We start from the raw sequence: 15,718 nt of genomic DNA, 5'->3' as shown, positions 1-15,718 counted from the left end.
AAGTATCAGAACCCTCAACTCAAAATGGCTTCAACAATCACAAAAGTAATTCTCTGGCATCACAGGAAATCAAGAGTTGGGCAACCTTTGTGGTTGCTTCCATCCATCTCTCAGATCCACCATCCTCAGAATGTAACTGTGCCTTCAGGCTGAGCCTGACTTACAATACGGAATCCCAGGTTCAGAAATCACCTCCAACCACAAAGTCATAAAAATAAACAGACTTTCTTCTCGTACCTCTCCTTAAAAGCCAGGAAATCTCTCTCCACATCCCACAGCAGACTGCTCTGCTCCTCATCTCTTATTGACTAGGACAGACTCTGTCAATAGCTGGAAGAGATGCTGAATTACCTTAGTGGCCTAGGGGTAGGATTCACATTGGAAAGTCAAACACACTGACCAGTAGGCAACTGTAGCGTCAGCAGTTACAGAGTATATGGGGGAGGCATGTGTCTAAATACTGGTAACTGAATACATAGCACAATACAAGAATGGCAATTCCATAAAATGAAGACAGAGATGGGGCTGGGCGCAGTGGTTCACGCTTTACTTGGGGGGTGACCCCAGAATGCACCAGTAGAAATCCCAATAATTGTGGGAGAGCAGCCCACTTTAGAAAGAAAGAAAAAGTGATGAAAGGGCTGGGCCCTTCTTTTCTCCCTGTTTATACTTTATTTTATTTTATTTTATTTTATCCCAGCACTTTAGGAGCCTAAGGTGGACATTCACTTGAGGTCAGGAGTTTGAGACCAGCCTGGCCAACACGGTGAAACCCCATCTCTACCCAAAATACAAAAAGTAGCTGGGCGTGGTGGCACACACCTGTAATCTCAGCTACTTGGGAGGCTGAGACAGGAGAATTGCTTGAACCTGGGAGATGGAGGTTGCAGGAAGCCAAGATAATGCCACTGCACTCCAGCCTGCACAACAGAGACTCCGTCTCAAAACAAACAAACAAACAAACAAACAAAAAACAGATGGAAGAAGGAAGGGTACAGACTAGTGAATGCATGGATGATGGATATAAAAGTCTCAATGCTGAAAACAATCTAAAAAAAACCGTATCTACCAAAAAACCAAGCAGAAAATGTATAGGAAGTATAAATTTAGGTAATTCTATCTTTTAATAATAATGTTTTTTAACAAGTAGGCCAACAGAGACAATTACTATGCAAGTTTAGCAGCCTAACACCATGGGGCCTATAGGATCGAGAATCCAAAACATCAATTACCTGGGTGGGTGGGGGGAAAGACTCCTTGGTTGATGTGACAGAAGGGCCTATATACTCTTCCTGTAGATGTCTGCTAGCTTCTCTCCCTCACCTCCCTCTGTTCTGTGCTTTCCTCCTGGAGGAGGTGTCCCTGCACACTCTACTGAAAACCAAGGACACCCTCAGCCCACAGAGAGCCCCCTCCTGACTGGTTTTGCTCCATGGCACTTACCACTATCTATCATCTTCTTTATTTGTCTGAATCATTTCATTTATTTTCTATTTTCTCAATCACTAGAATGTAAGTTACACGAGGCAGAGAGTGTGCACTACTTGTCTTCTTCACTTGAAAAATGTCCAACACACGGTAACTCTCGATCACTTTGTTGAATGAATGAATCCTCACTGTATTTATCAGACCAACTGGTGCTTGACCCACACCCACTTCTTCTTATCACACTATGCCTTCTCCTAAACAATCTCATCACCACCTACAGCTTTGAGTCCCTAGACTCAAATTTGTAACTCTAGACCAAATGTACCACTTCTATGAGTTCTCACTCAATGTCTCCGTCTGGAAGCCTAACAGCCATCTCAAAAGTCAACCTATCCCACGTTCAGTGTGGTATAGGATACCATAATCTGTGCCTTCACAAAACCCCAGGGGATTCTAATACTCATGAAGTTTGATAACCATGGTCTAGTCTAGGGCACTGGTCTCTAAACAGAGAGTATGAGCTTTAAATTACCTGAGACCTGACATGGCTCCCTACTTCTACCCCATCCCAAACCGTCCCATCCAGCATGAGCAAGGCTCTCTCTTCAGTCTTTCTATATTTCATCCCATTCCATCACAAACTCCCAGACATTCACAGCGCTGCACTCCCAAACTTAGTATCCTCTTCCACATTTTCTTTATCCACAGTACTTGAGATTTGCTTACTGTATATATCCTATGTTTCTCCCCATTACTGCATATGTTCCATAAACCCCAAGCCTAGCACAGTGTGAGCACCTTAAATGCTTGTTGAATACACTTAAATCGGCTACATGGAAAAGGCTCATTATCTGTTGAGGCAATACTTGTACCAAACCTTCATATTAAGTCAACTATCTTTTTATGATTTTAATTAATATGATACAATAAATCTGCATCAGTTATCCACTCATTAGACTTCTAAAATAAAGCAAACTACCTTCAAAAGGTGAACCAAAACTAGAAAACTAGCTTCCATGACACCATCGGGATTTAGTTACTTTGTCATAAAAAATAAAACCCCAAATCTAAGCTCCTAAATTTAAAAAAAAAGAAAAAAAAAAACTCAACCTACATATTCCTATGAAAATAAAACACACACACACTGCTATCTTCCTACATGGGGCAAGATCAGAAACAAATGATGGGTCATGTTCATTAGTTCAACGGAGCCAGCTCTTACTATCTCAGCCCACTCTCCCCACCCTACCCTACAAAACCCTAACCCTTATTCTGTATGACTTGGCTCCAGGAATTCCAAGGCCACAGCTTTGAAGTTCTGACCTTGGTGTGAGTAATTCCTTGTTCTGCCAACCATCTTTTACACCATACCCTATCTGCTGTATTTTCAAGTCATCCGGTTATTCTATTCTCACCTTCAGGACTCTCTGACTAGGCAAATCTGAATGGCAAACATGTTCTTTGGCCGGTTGTATCTCTTAGGTAGAATTCTCCCAGACAAGGGTGAAAATAATGGCTTTACTCGGGGGGTGACCCCAGAATGCACCAGTAGAAAAGTGGGAAGTGAGACAAGAAAGAGAATGATGCCTCACAAGGTGAGCTGCTGAAGACTTTACCACTGAGGTACCTGAGATTCAGTCCCCGGGCACTCTCAGGCCGGTGGAGAAGGCACCTCAGGGCGGCCCCACCTGACAGGTGAGGCAGGCAGGGTAGTTACCCACCATCTGCTCTCAGTCGCTGGTTGAGGGCTGCTGAAAGCATGAGTGGGTGGGTGGGGTGGCTTCCACGCCAGTACTGGAGCCAAGAATGCTCTCAGGCTTTCATTTAGAAGACATAAGCAGAGACGCACGGAACAGTCAGTGCTGAAGGAATAAAGTCCGCTCCCCTGGAGGAGCAGGGAGCACCGAGTGTCTCCCTCCCAGGGCCAGAGCAGAGCAGCTAAGAGCCCAGCCTTTATTATCCTTAGCAAACTAACACAGGAACAGAAAACCAAACACCTTATGCTCCCACTTATAAGGGGGAGCTAAACGATAAGAACTTAGGAACACAAAGAAGGAAACAACAGACGCTAGGACCTACTTGATGGGGGAGGCTGGGAGGAGGGAGAGAAGCAGAATAGATAACTTTTGGGTACTGGGCTTAATACCTGAGTGATGAAATAATAGGTACAACAAACCCTCATGACATGTAACAAACCTCTTTAAAATAAAATAAAATAAAATAAAGTATAAACAGGGGGAAAAAAAGAGCCTAGCCCTTTCATCACTTTTTCTTTCTTTCTAAAGTGGGCTGCTCTCCCACAAAAACCGCACGGGAGGCACGTCCCAACTGGGCATGCATGCCCCCCCACACACACAACTGCCAGACTGAGGCCAGGACTCAGGTCTGGTCCTTGATGTGTGCGTACTTCAGATATGCTGAGCTTAGGGCCAGTGTAGATAAAGATGTTCCCTAACACAAGAGGCCCAGGTCCCAGGGTCAACACTGGGTTTTCACACTGAAGCCCCCACTCATAAAACGGTCTCTCAAAGTCCCTTATCTGTATATTGATCTCTGTGGTCCCAATAAAGGAGTGAGGAAGTATTTTGGGATTCGTGAATAAATAGACCCCTGGCTAAAAACAATCACAGCACTTTAGTATCACCCAAAATGGCTCCTTAATTTGTTTCTAACATGTACAGAGATTTGTTAGCTTTAAATGGCTGAAAATAAGGTCAAAGACAAGGGAAAGTAAGAAATAGATGCAAAAAGGGTAGTAATTCACACCACAGCACAGAACATTAGCTGTGCTGTCTGTACTTTTTATGGTGTACATGAACAGCCACATCAATCTTAGGTGCCAAAAATAAAATGTGTTTCTAAACACAACAGACACTATTTATAAACTAGGAGTGCCTGCCATCCTTTCTTTTGGAAAGGGAAGACCATACTAATGCCTTTCATTATCAACTAAGCACATACTAAGTGCCTGACACTGTGTTATATGCAAGTGGTATCTGTCAACCCAGTAACTTTTCTTTGTAGGGAACAGAAAACATAATAGGAATGTACTGTCTCACACAATGATCCAAGTCGGTCATGCTTTGATGGGTCCTCCCAGGCTTCCTGTCTGCTTTCCTGATAGTCCCAAAGGTCCTTTCCTGAACCATAGTGACCATCGAATGTGTATGAAGGACCGTCCTTAGCTTAGGCAGGCCTAGAACCAAGGGTGTGATCAGCATACTCTAAAGCACATGGACGACATGGAACATGGTAGGAATATTGAAATAATGTGCCAAGAACATTTAAAAATATTCCTCTGTGTGTGTCTGTCTATATATATATATGCATGCATGTATATAACCTAATTTAAAGACATCTGATCTAAATGAAAAGAACAGAGACATGCATAAAGAAATGAAGAATGCTAGATCATATATATTTACATACACATCAGGAACCTAAGCAATGAAGTCCTGCATGAGTTCTATCACAGGAGAAGCCTCTAGGTAAAAGGGTCAAGAAAAGGCCACGTAGAGAAATGGAGAAAGTGAAGCTGAGCAAAGAGAATTAAGAAAAATGAGGACAGTGTGTTATTCCACAGAAACGGAGATGTTTCACAGTGTAGCTTCCTTATGTATTTTGAAATTTTATCCTAAATGCATGAGTTAACAGGGGAAATTGAAATGTGATCCCAGAATAGCATTCGGAATACAAGTAAATTAAATGTCCATTGTCTGAAACTCACCAAAGCAAAAATATGAGTGCTACCTGTGACATATCATAAGCAAAACTAGACCTAATTGCTAAGAAAAATATATATTTACAAACATATCACATTCAAAGACATCTGAATAAAATATCAAAGTTTATACAAGTGATTTTCCCCTTGACATCACATCCTCGCTGCTGTTTTCGCCATGGTGACATGCAAGCTTGGCCTTTCACCACGATTGTAAGCTTCCTGAGGCCTCCTTAGAAGCCGAGCAGATGCCAGCTCCATGCTTCCTGTACAGCCTGCAGAATCGTAAACCAATTTAACTTCTTTTCTTGATAAATTACCCAGTATCAGGTATTTCTCTACAGCAATACAAGAATGGCCTAACATAGCATACATGTTTCAAGATACAGAATTTCAAGACAGCATAGATGCTTTAAGCTAGCACACTTAAACAAAGTCAACAAAGTATGGTCCATGACCTCTGGTATAAGTAAAGATTTATTGGAAGACATCCACATCGATTCATTTATCATTCGTAAGTACTGTCTTATGCAATACTCATTGGCGTGTTATCTAAGGTTGCATTCACACTTCAAGGGCAGAGGTGAGTCACTTGTGGCCAGCTGTGAAAACCCAATTTACTTACTATCTGGCCCTTTACAGAATTTAGATACTTGTTTTTTAAAATAAAATTCTTAAAATTTTTCATTAAAAAATGTTAGAAAAACTCAATTTTTATTTTGAATAGTTGGGAGTTTAGTAACAGATTTACAATGAAAATGTGTTAAACAAAATAATAATGAGATAATAATTAAAGAATACTCACAATCTTTCAAGGAGACTTAACCCAGAAAATGAGCCATTCTTCAGCTCGGATATCTTATTGTTACTCAGAATCCTAAAAAATACCAAAAAAAAATAATAATAATAAGTTGCCTAATATACACTACCAATATCAAAGTAATTTAGCTTATTATGTTTAAATCTATGAGGAATTCCAAGACATCATTTATTAGCCAGAATGTTTGAGATGGCTGAAAAAAAGTGAGTGTCTTCCCCTTTCTCTGAGAAACCAACTATTTAAAGTAGTTTACCCATGCATCTTGTCCCATTTAAATTATTTGTATCACACATAATCAAAACTGAGAGAAAAGTTGATATGTAATAGCTCTAAGTTCAACATAAGCTTAAAGAATACCATACCATGTACATTTATATAATTAATCAAATTATACAAGTTGAATACTCATTTTTCAACTGGAAACTTAGCAGAAAAATGCATAATCTATGATCCTGTAAAATACTGACTTTATAAAGAAACAAGGTATCTTCTAGATATCATTTCAATAATGCTGAATATTATTTGTAATTTAATAATATATAAATCTACTGTCCATTTGTGTAAAAATATGCTTTTCACATGCACTCACAGACAAACACAGGTAGCTGAATCATAGTATATCTCACGCTTTAGGACGATGTTTATCAAAAATGAATTGAAAACAAAAACTGACTCAAAGAAGTCATAGTTGCACCTATCCCAAAAGTCGGACTTGCCTGAGAAGAGACTTCATATTATCTGGCACTCTCTCTAGGTTTTGTAACTTTATGTCGCTTTTGGAGCCTGAATATCAATAATGAGCATCCATGAATGAGGTGAAAATGCTAGTTATCCGAATTGGGGAGTGGGAATATCAAGGTAAGGAAAATGAGAAAACCAAGGCACAAAAGAGTTAAGTAAAGGGCCCAAGATTACACTAGCCAATGGCAGACCCAGGTTTTGAACCCAGCAGTTCCTACTCCAAATGCAAAGTTCTTCAACATACACTAATGTTGGTCACAAGGCACACTACAGGCATTTGGGACAGAAAACTCTCCATCACACACAGCACTGCATAACTTTCAGGGGCACCCTTCACAATGGCTACAGTGTGAGCTGGTGTTTCTTGAGACAATGCAACACAGCACTTCTTGTATACAAAATGTAAATGGAGCATACCTCTGGGTCAGAAGATTTTAGGTATTATTATTTTGTCTAAAAAAAAAACTTGGATTCCTTGTATTAAAACAAAATACCCATTTGACATTTGATTTTCTTTTGCTCTAAGTGAAGTTTTAAAATCCCTGCATATCAGAGCCTTTTCTTTCAGGAATTCCTAAAGTGAAACATACCTGGGGTTTCGACCCCAGCTCTATCACTTTCAAGTTATGTTGATTTTAGGCGAGTCACACCTCCTCTCAGTAACAGAGTTCCATCACTGTTAAAATGGGAAGAATAAAATCTACCTCACGAACGGTAGGAGGAATTAGAAAAAGCATGACATATTAAATGAGTATCCATTAAGTTTCAAATTCTGTTTTCTTGGTTCTGAGACACACATCCTCCCTCATTTCAATGCTTTCTGACCTGTCAACTCAAGAATGGAAAACCAAACATGGTCATGTTCTCACTCACAAGCGGGAGTTAAGCTACGAGAATGCAAAGGAATAAGAATGATACAATGGACTTTGAGGAAAGGGTGGGAGGCGGGTGAGGGATAAAAGACTACACACTGGGTGCAGTGTATACTGCTCGGGTGATGAGTGCACCAAAATCTCAGAAATCACCACTAAAGAACTTACTCATGTAACCTAACACCACCTGTTCCCCCAAAATCTACCGAAATAAACAAATTTTTTAAAAAATGTTTTCTGAAATCCAGATGTATCTTACAATCTAAGTATATTATTGGACTGTATTCTGTCCCCCCGCCACCCGACAAAGCTGTTTATTAGTTACTAAAGCAAACATAAGTGTTCAATCATTGGGACCGAGAAAACATGGTGATCAAAAACATTTGGATTAAAATACAATTTCCTCTAATCAAAACCGCAAAGGATTTGTTGTTGTTGTTTTTAATTGGCAGTTATTTAGCACAGGCAAAACAGAATTGAGACTCACATAGGAACTCAAAGCTCACGTCTCGAGCAAGATTTGCCAAGCAGCCCGGCAGAGCATACTAAGAGCCTATGACCCTGGCTATCCCAAACAGTATCTATCCTGAGCGGGCACTCACCAAATCTGACAGAAGGTATTTCCAGCGACTTTATGTCAGCATGACATATAACAGACAAAAATTAGAAACTCCCAAAGAGGTCAGTTATAAGAAGAAGAGTTAAACAAATTATAAAACATCCAAACAACAAAATTGTATGCCTCCAATAAAAATGATTCTTTCAAAGGAGACCTGAAGAGAAAAATGCTTACAAGCTTTTAAAAAGCAAACACCAAAACTGATATCCGTGATGGAAAACAATCTCTGCATAGTCAAAAATAATAATAATTGGGAAAAAAAATATCAAAATGATCACTATTTTACTGAAGAGGTTTCTATTAATTTATTCTTTTTGGGTTTTGGTGTTTTTTTTTGTTTTGCTTTTGTTTTTGAGACATAGTCTTGCTCTTGTCGCCCAGGCTAGAGTACAGTGGCACGATCTCAGCTCACTGTAATCTCCACCTCCCGAGTTCAAGCAATTCTTGTGCCTCAGCCTCCCAAGGAGCTGGGAGTATAAGTGCCCACCACCATACCCAGCTGATTTTTGTATTTTTAGTAGAGACAGGGTTTCACCAGGTTGGCCAGGATGGTCTTGAACTCCTGACATCAGGTGATCCGCCTGCCTCGGCCTCCCAAAGTGCTGGGTTTACAGGTGTGAGCCACCACACCTGGCTGATTTATATTTTATTCTTTATAATCCTGCAATATCTTTGGAAATCTCTAAAATAACACTCTTATTTTTTAAGTATTTTTCCTCCTGGTAATAAATATAAGAATCTTAATTGCTAAGTACAGTTTGAGGTTGAGTTTATTTTGAGTATATCTTAGAAATAAAAACAAGTAAATAATTTATGCTTTGAAATTAAAGTCACATTCATTTATTTATATTCAGTAAATGTTTATATAGTGACTGACGTTAGAAACTTCACAGACACGAAAAGTAGTGCAAGTAACAATGGTGCTATATTCAGAGTCCAGGGTTTTAACTGCAACCCCACAAGGAATAAATGATTCAGTTTGTGTGACAGTCACTTCACTTTTCTAGGTAGACTTCAACTTCATTTTTAAGACCAAAAAAAAAAAAAATTAGAGTGATTACCGAGATCCTTTCCAGCTAGTTTTAATTTTCTATATTTAATTATTACGTTTTAATGAGCAAAGCTGTCAAACTTTGCAGTGACTAAGAATTTAAAATAAACCAAAGAACAGGGAAATGAAAACTACACAAACGACCAACCTCAGTGACGTTAGTGTGCCGTTTCCGAGTAAAGAATGAAACCCAAACATGAGTAGCTTATAAAGAACGGCCAGGGTAGTGGCTGAATTACACTCACTGCAATTCAGGAATGTTTCAGCCAAAGGACTGTCATTTGCTCAGTCATAAAAGCTTTAGTACGAGAAATGATAAATTTTATTGAGGAAAGTAAAAAGGAAGACATTTCATCACACTTAAAAAGTTATAACTGTAACCTTAAAAATACAGTTTACAACCTCAAGTTAATATATTCAGTCTACACATTATTTGATGTGTTTAAGGATTTCGCGCTAGAAAACAGAATCAGTATGAATAAATCTACTCTGCAGACAGCTTTTATACTCAATTTTGAAATGGGGGACTGTGGAACTAGCAAATGCGTAATATCATGTATCATTATAAACCTAAAACCCATTCATAATCAATATTTTTGCTGACATCTTTGAAATTTCAAACTTTCTAGGAGGTAACTAAATGAAAAATATAAAACTTGACCAAAGTCATAAAGCTCATATACACCCATTTCTGTTCTATACTAATGACATTACCGCCACATGATCTATAGACAATGCTTAGGAACACTACTTGGAGCTCTTGTCTCTTGAATTTAAACACCGTAAGAAAGTCTTTGATGTCCATTGCTACTATTTAACACAGCACCAAGTTTAAGTTTGGTATATTGCTTATGCTGGAATACGAAAACAGGAGTGAGACTTACTATAGACATACTTTTTTAAAAAATCAAAAGTTTATGGAGCAGAAGAAATAAACATTAAGTAGTATTAGAAGTTCTCAGTTGCTTGCTATTGCAAGTCCCAGAATGGAGTGAGTCATGGAAAATCGCTGACAACACTCACACCTTGTATAGCAGAAGGCACAAAATAATTATCCTTTTGAGAGGAATTTAAAAATACATTTCAAGAGTACTAAATATTCAGATCAAATATGTTGGGGCTATAATTCGGGGCATCAACCGCTGGAGGGAAAAGTCAGATAAACAATCAAATAGGGTTATTGTAGCAGGTTGAATGGCTGAAGTGGGTTGAAAGGCGTCACCCGGAACCTGTGAATGTGAAACTGTGAACGTGACCTTGTTTAGAAAAAGAGTGTTTGTTGTTGTGATTAAGTTAAGGTTCTAGAGAGGAGAGCATCCTGAGTTAGGGTAGGCCCTAAATCCAACGCAAGTGTCCTTAACAGGGAAGAAGAGAAGACAGAGTTCAACACTCTATGAAGATGAAGGCAGAGATGAGCCTCAGAAAGAGACAAAACGGAAAAACAGAAGAAAAGCAGATTTACAACCCATAATAACTAAGGATTTCCCAGAACTAAGGAAAAGAGCAAATAGGAAATTTTAAGATGTAGCACATTTTTAAAATTTCTTTTTGATTTTTTTAAAATCCATAAGCAATGTGAAAAGATAAACAAATATTTTCAACTCCTATTAAAGGCAAAGGACTAATTTTCCAAATATACAAAGAATTCTTTTAAAAAAAATTAAGAAAAAAAAAAACCTCCCCAATAGATGCGACCAAAAAAAAGCTCATCATCAATGGTCATTAGAGAAATGCAAATCAAAACCACAATGAGATACCATCTCACAACAGTTAGAATGGTGATCATTAAAAAGTCAGAGGTGGGTGTGGTGGCTCACGCCTGTAATCCCAGCATTTTGGGAGGCTGAGGCGGGTGGTTCATGAGGTCAGGAGATGGAGACCATCTGGCTAACACAGTGAAACACCATCTCTACTAAAAACATTAAAAAAAGCCGGGCATGGTGGTGGGCGCCTGTAGTCCCAGCTACTCAGGAGGCTAAGGCAGAAGAATGTTGTGAACCCAGGAGGCGGAGCTTGCAGTGAGCTGAGATTGCGCCACTGCACTCCAGCCTGGATGACATAGCGAGACTCTGTCTCAAAAAAAAAAAAAAAAAAAAAAAAAAGTCAGGAAACAACAGATGCTGGAAAGGATGTGGAGAAACAGGAATGCTTTTACACTGTTGATGGGAGTGTAAATTACATCAACCATTGTAGAAGACAGCATGGCGATTGCTCAAGGATCTAGAACTAGAAATACCATTTGACCCAGCAATCCCATTACTGGGTATATACCCAAAGAATCATAAATCATTCTACTATAAAGACACTATGCACACGTATGTTTACTGCAGCACTATTCACAACAGCAAAGACTTGGAACCAACCCAAATGCCCATCATTGACAGACTGGATAAAGAAAATGTGGCACATGTATACCGTGGAATATTATGCAGCCATAAAAAAGGATCAGTTCATGTCTTTTGCAAGGACATGGATGAAGCTGGAAACCATCATTCTCAACAAACTAACATAGGAACAGAAAACCAAATACCTCATGTTCTCACTCATAAGTGGGAGTTGAACAATGAGAACACATGGACACAGGGAGGGGAACATCACACACAGGGGCCCGTAGAGGTGTGGAGGGCTAGGGGAGGGAGAGCATTAGGAGAAATACCTAATGTAGATGACAGGTTGATGGGTGCAGCAAACCACCATGGCAGGTGTATACCTATGTAACAAACCTGCACGTTGTGCACATGTATCTCAGAACTTAAAGTATTTAAAAATCTTTTGCCAAAAAAAGAAAAAAGAAAAATCAGCAAAAGCCTTGAACAGATAGTTCAGGAAAAATAAACACCAATGGATCACAATCAAATGAAAGGATGTATGACAACCTCAGTCACGAGGGAAATACAAATTAAAACAAGATACTATAAATAACTTTTCACAGTGGGGGGGGGGGAATGTGATCACCCATTTTATATTCTGAAGGAAAGAGCCACTCATATTTTGCTATAAATCAGTACAATCAGCTGGGCATGGTAGCTTAACTCCTGTAGTCCCAGCTACTCAGGAGGCGAAGGTGGGAGGATTGCTTGAGCCCAGAAGTTCAAGATCAGCGTGGGTGATATATAGCAAGACCCTGTCGTTTAAAAACAAACAAAACAGAGGAAAAAAAAAAAAAAAAAAAAACTATGGAGGGTAAAAGTACAAACATATACACACTGTTTCATCCACTTATTCCTCTTCTGAAAATTTACCCTGAAGACATAGTTGCACTTGTACAAAATATAGTACATATTATATCTTATATAATTATATACTTATATAACAAAATTATTCATTGCACTACTGTCTGTATAAGTTACTTGCTGGATACTGACATTGGTTCCAATAATAGGGGATTTTATGGAATTCTTCTGTCTATCTACAAAATGAAATACCAGAAAGATGGAGAGCTGTAGGACACAGGGAGAGGAAGCACTTTAAGTATTCACACAGAAAGATCAAGGCATACATTTATGTATTTTAAATTTCCACTCTTTGAGGCCCCAGTATGCCTGTAATCCCAGTGCTTTGGAAAGCCAAGGCAGGAGGACCACTTGAGCCCAGGAGTTTGAGTTTACAGTGAGCTATGATCCGGCTACTGCACTCCAGCCTGGGTGACAGAGCAAGACCCTGTCTCAAAACAATAAAAGTTTCCACTCCTTGACATTTCTGATTTGCCATTTTACAAACTGTACTAATGCAAACTGATACTGTGTTAGATTTAGCATGTACAATAATATGTTATTGCTACAACATTGTTTATCAAGTACAAGAAAAAGAGATAAGAAAGGAAGGTTGGCTAGATTTTGGGCCAGGTGAGTCACTAAATTCAATTGGTACACATCCTAAATTTTTAAGGCCACCTGTGAGAAGCAAAACTCAGGACTGTTAACTCCTCAAAAATAAATTTCTAGTGCTTTCCTTCATTTACTCCACTAATGAAAACTGGTGACTCCTGGCCGGGCGCGGTGGCTCAAGCCTGTAATCCCAGCACTTTGGGAGGCCGAGGCGGGCGGATCACAAGGTCAGGAGATCGAGACCACAGTGAAACCCCGTCTCTACTAAAAATACAAAAAATTAGCCGGGCGCGGTGGCGGGCGCCTGTAGTCCTAGCTACTCAGGAGGCTGAGGCAGGAGAATGGCGTGAACCCAGGAGGCGGAGCTTGCAGTGAGCCGAGATCGCGCCACTGCACTCCAGCCTGGGCAACAGCGTGAGACTCCGTCTCAAAAAAAAAAAAAAAGAAAAAGAAAACTGGTGACTCCCAACATTCGTCTGAAGTTCTAGTTCAGAAGCCAAAAAACCCAACCAGCCACTGGTTTTCTTTAAAGCCTAAGACCTCTAAGAACAGTGTTTAAATTTTTAAACACATGAAAAAAAATCAGAACAATACTACCTCGTGACACATGAAACTTGTAGGAAATTCAAATTTCAATGCCCTTAAAGGTTTGCTAAAACCAACCATGCCCATTTGTTTACATATTGTCAATGGCTGCTTTTTTTTTTTTATTTGTATGTTTTTGTGAAAGTTTTACAGAGTAAAACAGACTTGTACAAAGGATTTCCCCTAAATTTTCCCTTTCAGAAGGTATCTCCTACAATAATTTTAATAGGACCAAGAGTAACCAAATACTGAGGATGTGCTAGGACAGCAGAGCTGAGTAGTGGCAACAGACATTCTGGTCTGTAAAGCCTAAAATATTTACTAATTGATCTTCAAAGAAAAAGTCTGCCAACTCCTGTTTTACTCTGTCTCAGCTTATTCCGTTTTCAGATAAATACAAATAAAATGCTATTTTCTAAAATAATTCTTCCTAGCAAAAATGACAGTATCTACTGAATCTCAAAATTCTCCATCCATTTGATTATTCTTCATATTAAAATTACATTTAATTCTGCATGGCATCAGCAATTAAATACATTTTGTCATAAGCACAGCTAGTTACTTGGTTCATCAATGTTCCTCCTTTGATTGGACACATTGACTCATTCATTCATTTTTGCAGAAAATAATTCTGGGTGGTATGCTTTAGCTCTTGTGTGTCAAGAAATATTTTGCCTTCACTCTACTCACCTTGTTTTAACACTTCTCATTATCTGAAATCACTCTGTTCAGGCATTTGTGTATCTACCATTTCTCCCACAACAAAGTAAAACCCATAAAGCATAGAAATCTTTTCCAATTTGACCATAATTGCATCCTCACAAAAAAAGAACATAATGGTGAATATCTGAGTGACCGTATTGTGCAGTGAATATACTCAATCATTCTTCACCGGAACCCTATGATATAGCTGGGTTCGGTGGCTTACACCTATAATCCCAGCAATTTGGGAGGCTGAGGCAGGAGGATTGCTTGAGCCCAGGAGTTAGAGACTAGCCTGGGCAACACAGTGAGACCCCAACTCTAAAAAAAAGTAAAGACAACAGCCAGGCACGGTGGTGTGAGCGTGTAGTCCTGGCTCCTTGGAGGACTGAGTGGGGAGGATTGCTCAAGCCCAGGAGGTCGAGGCTGTAGTGAGCTATGACAGTGCCATTGCACTCCAGCCTGGGCCACAGAGCAAGACCCTGTCTCAAACAAAATAAAACAAAACCCACGATGTAGATATTATTATTTTCTTCAAAACAATCACCAAAAATTTGCAAGGCAAAAGAAATCAGTAACTTGCTCAGGTTCACATGCAGACTAACCAGCAGAGTTAACATTCCAGCAATGTCAAGTATGAGTGACTGTTGTAGGCACATGCCCCTACTCAGCTGTCTTTCCAAAAGAGGCCTTGGGGCAGGACAGCAGTTAGCTGAGGGCCCCCAGCCACAGATGTCTAGAAGATCTGCCTCCGTTTTCAGTTTTCAAGCAGAGGCCATGCACATTGCAGGCAGTCCCCAGCCAATGACTGAGCACAGCAGTGGTAGCGGGACTCTGCATTTCTACCTAGTAGACTTCTGGTGGACGATCTCTACCACAATTCTGCAAAGGGCTGGCCGAGCCTTTCTCATAGCTGTAACGCAGTCTTAGACCTTTCCTTCCCCTCTCCTTTCATAGGTGCTAGACCTGCAGTTCCCATCTGAAGAGTTCTCATGCCTGCTTCTGTTTTCTCTCTTTATTTTTCATAGTAATTCCCCCTAGTAAACATCTTAAACTCCTAGCTCCACTCTGGCATGTGCTTCCCAGGAGACCCAACAGACAAGGTCCCACAACATCTGTGCAATGAATGAATGAAATAAAAAATAAAACTGGATTTAAATTTGTATGTTCAAAGATCCTTCCCTGAGGACATGACATAGCACCTATAATTTAATGGCATGCAGTGGTACAGATCAGAAATATAAATCTCAGCCCCAGCCTTATTCCTTCCTAAGTCTTATGGGATTCTTTTTGGAAATCAAAAATTCTACCAGGGTATGTCTAGTATTCTTTCTTCTCTTCATACTGCAATA

At 39.6% G+C, this 15,718-nt stretch overlaps 1 protein-coding gene across 1 annotated transcript in view; it reads right to left on the bottom strand.

Moving 5' to 3' along the window:
- Nucleotides 1-15,718, bottom strand: part of LOC105487850 (adhesion G protein-coupled receptor A3) — a 131,773-nt gene that overhangs the window by 83,279 nt on the left and 32,776 nt on the right. Inside the window, exon 2 of the mRNA XM_011751479.3 lies at nucleotides 5,955-6,026. Coding sequence (XP_011749781.2) covers nucleotides 5,955-6,026 — 72 coding nt within the window. The remainder of the gene's footprint in view (nucleotides 1-5,954; nucleotides 6,027-15,718) is intronic.

The sequence above is a fragment of the Macaca nemestrina genome, chromosome 3 (assembly GCF_043159975.1).
Source record: "Macaca nemestrina isolate mMacNem1 chromosome 3, mMacNem.hap1, whole genome shotgun sequence".
In the NCBI taxonomy this organism is placed as follows: domain Eukaryota; kingdom Metazoa; phylum Chordata; class Mammalia; order Primates; family Cercopithecidae; genus Macaca; species Macaca nemestrina.
Note: the sequence above shows the minus strand (reverse complement) of the source record. Positions and strands in the feature narration are given on the sequence as shown.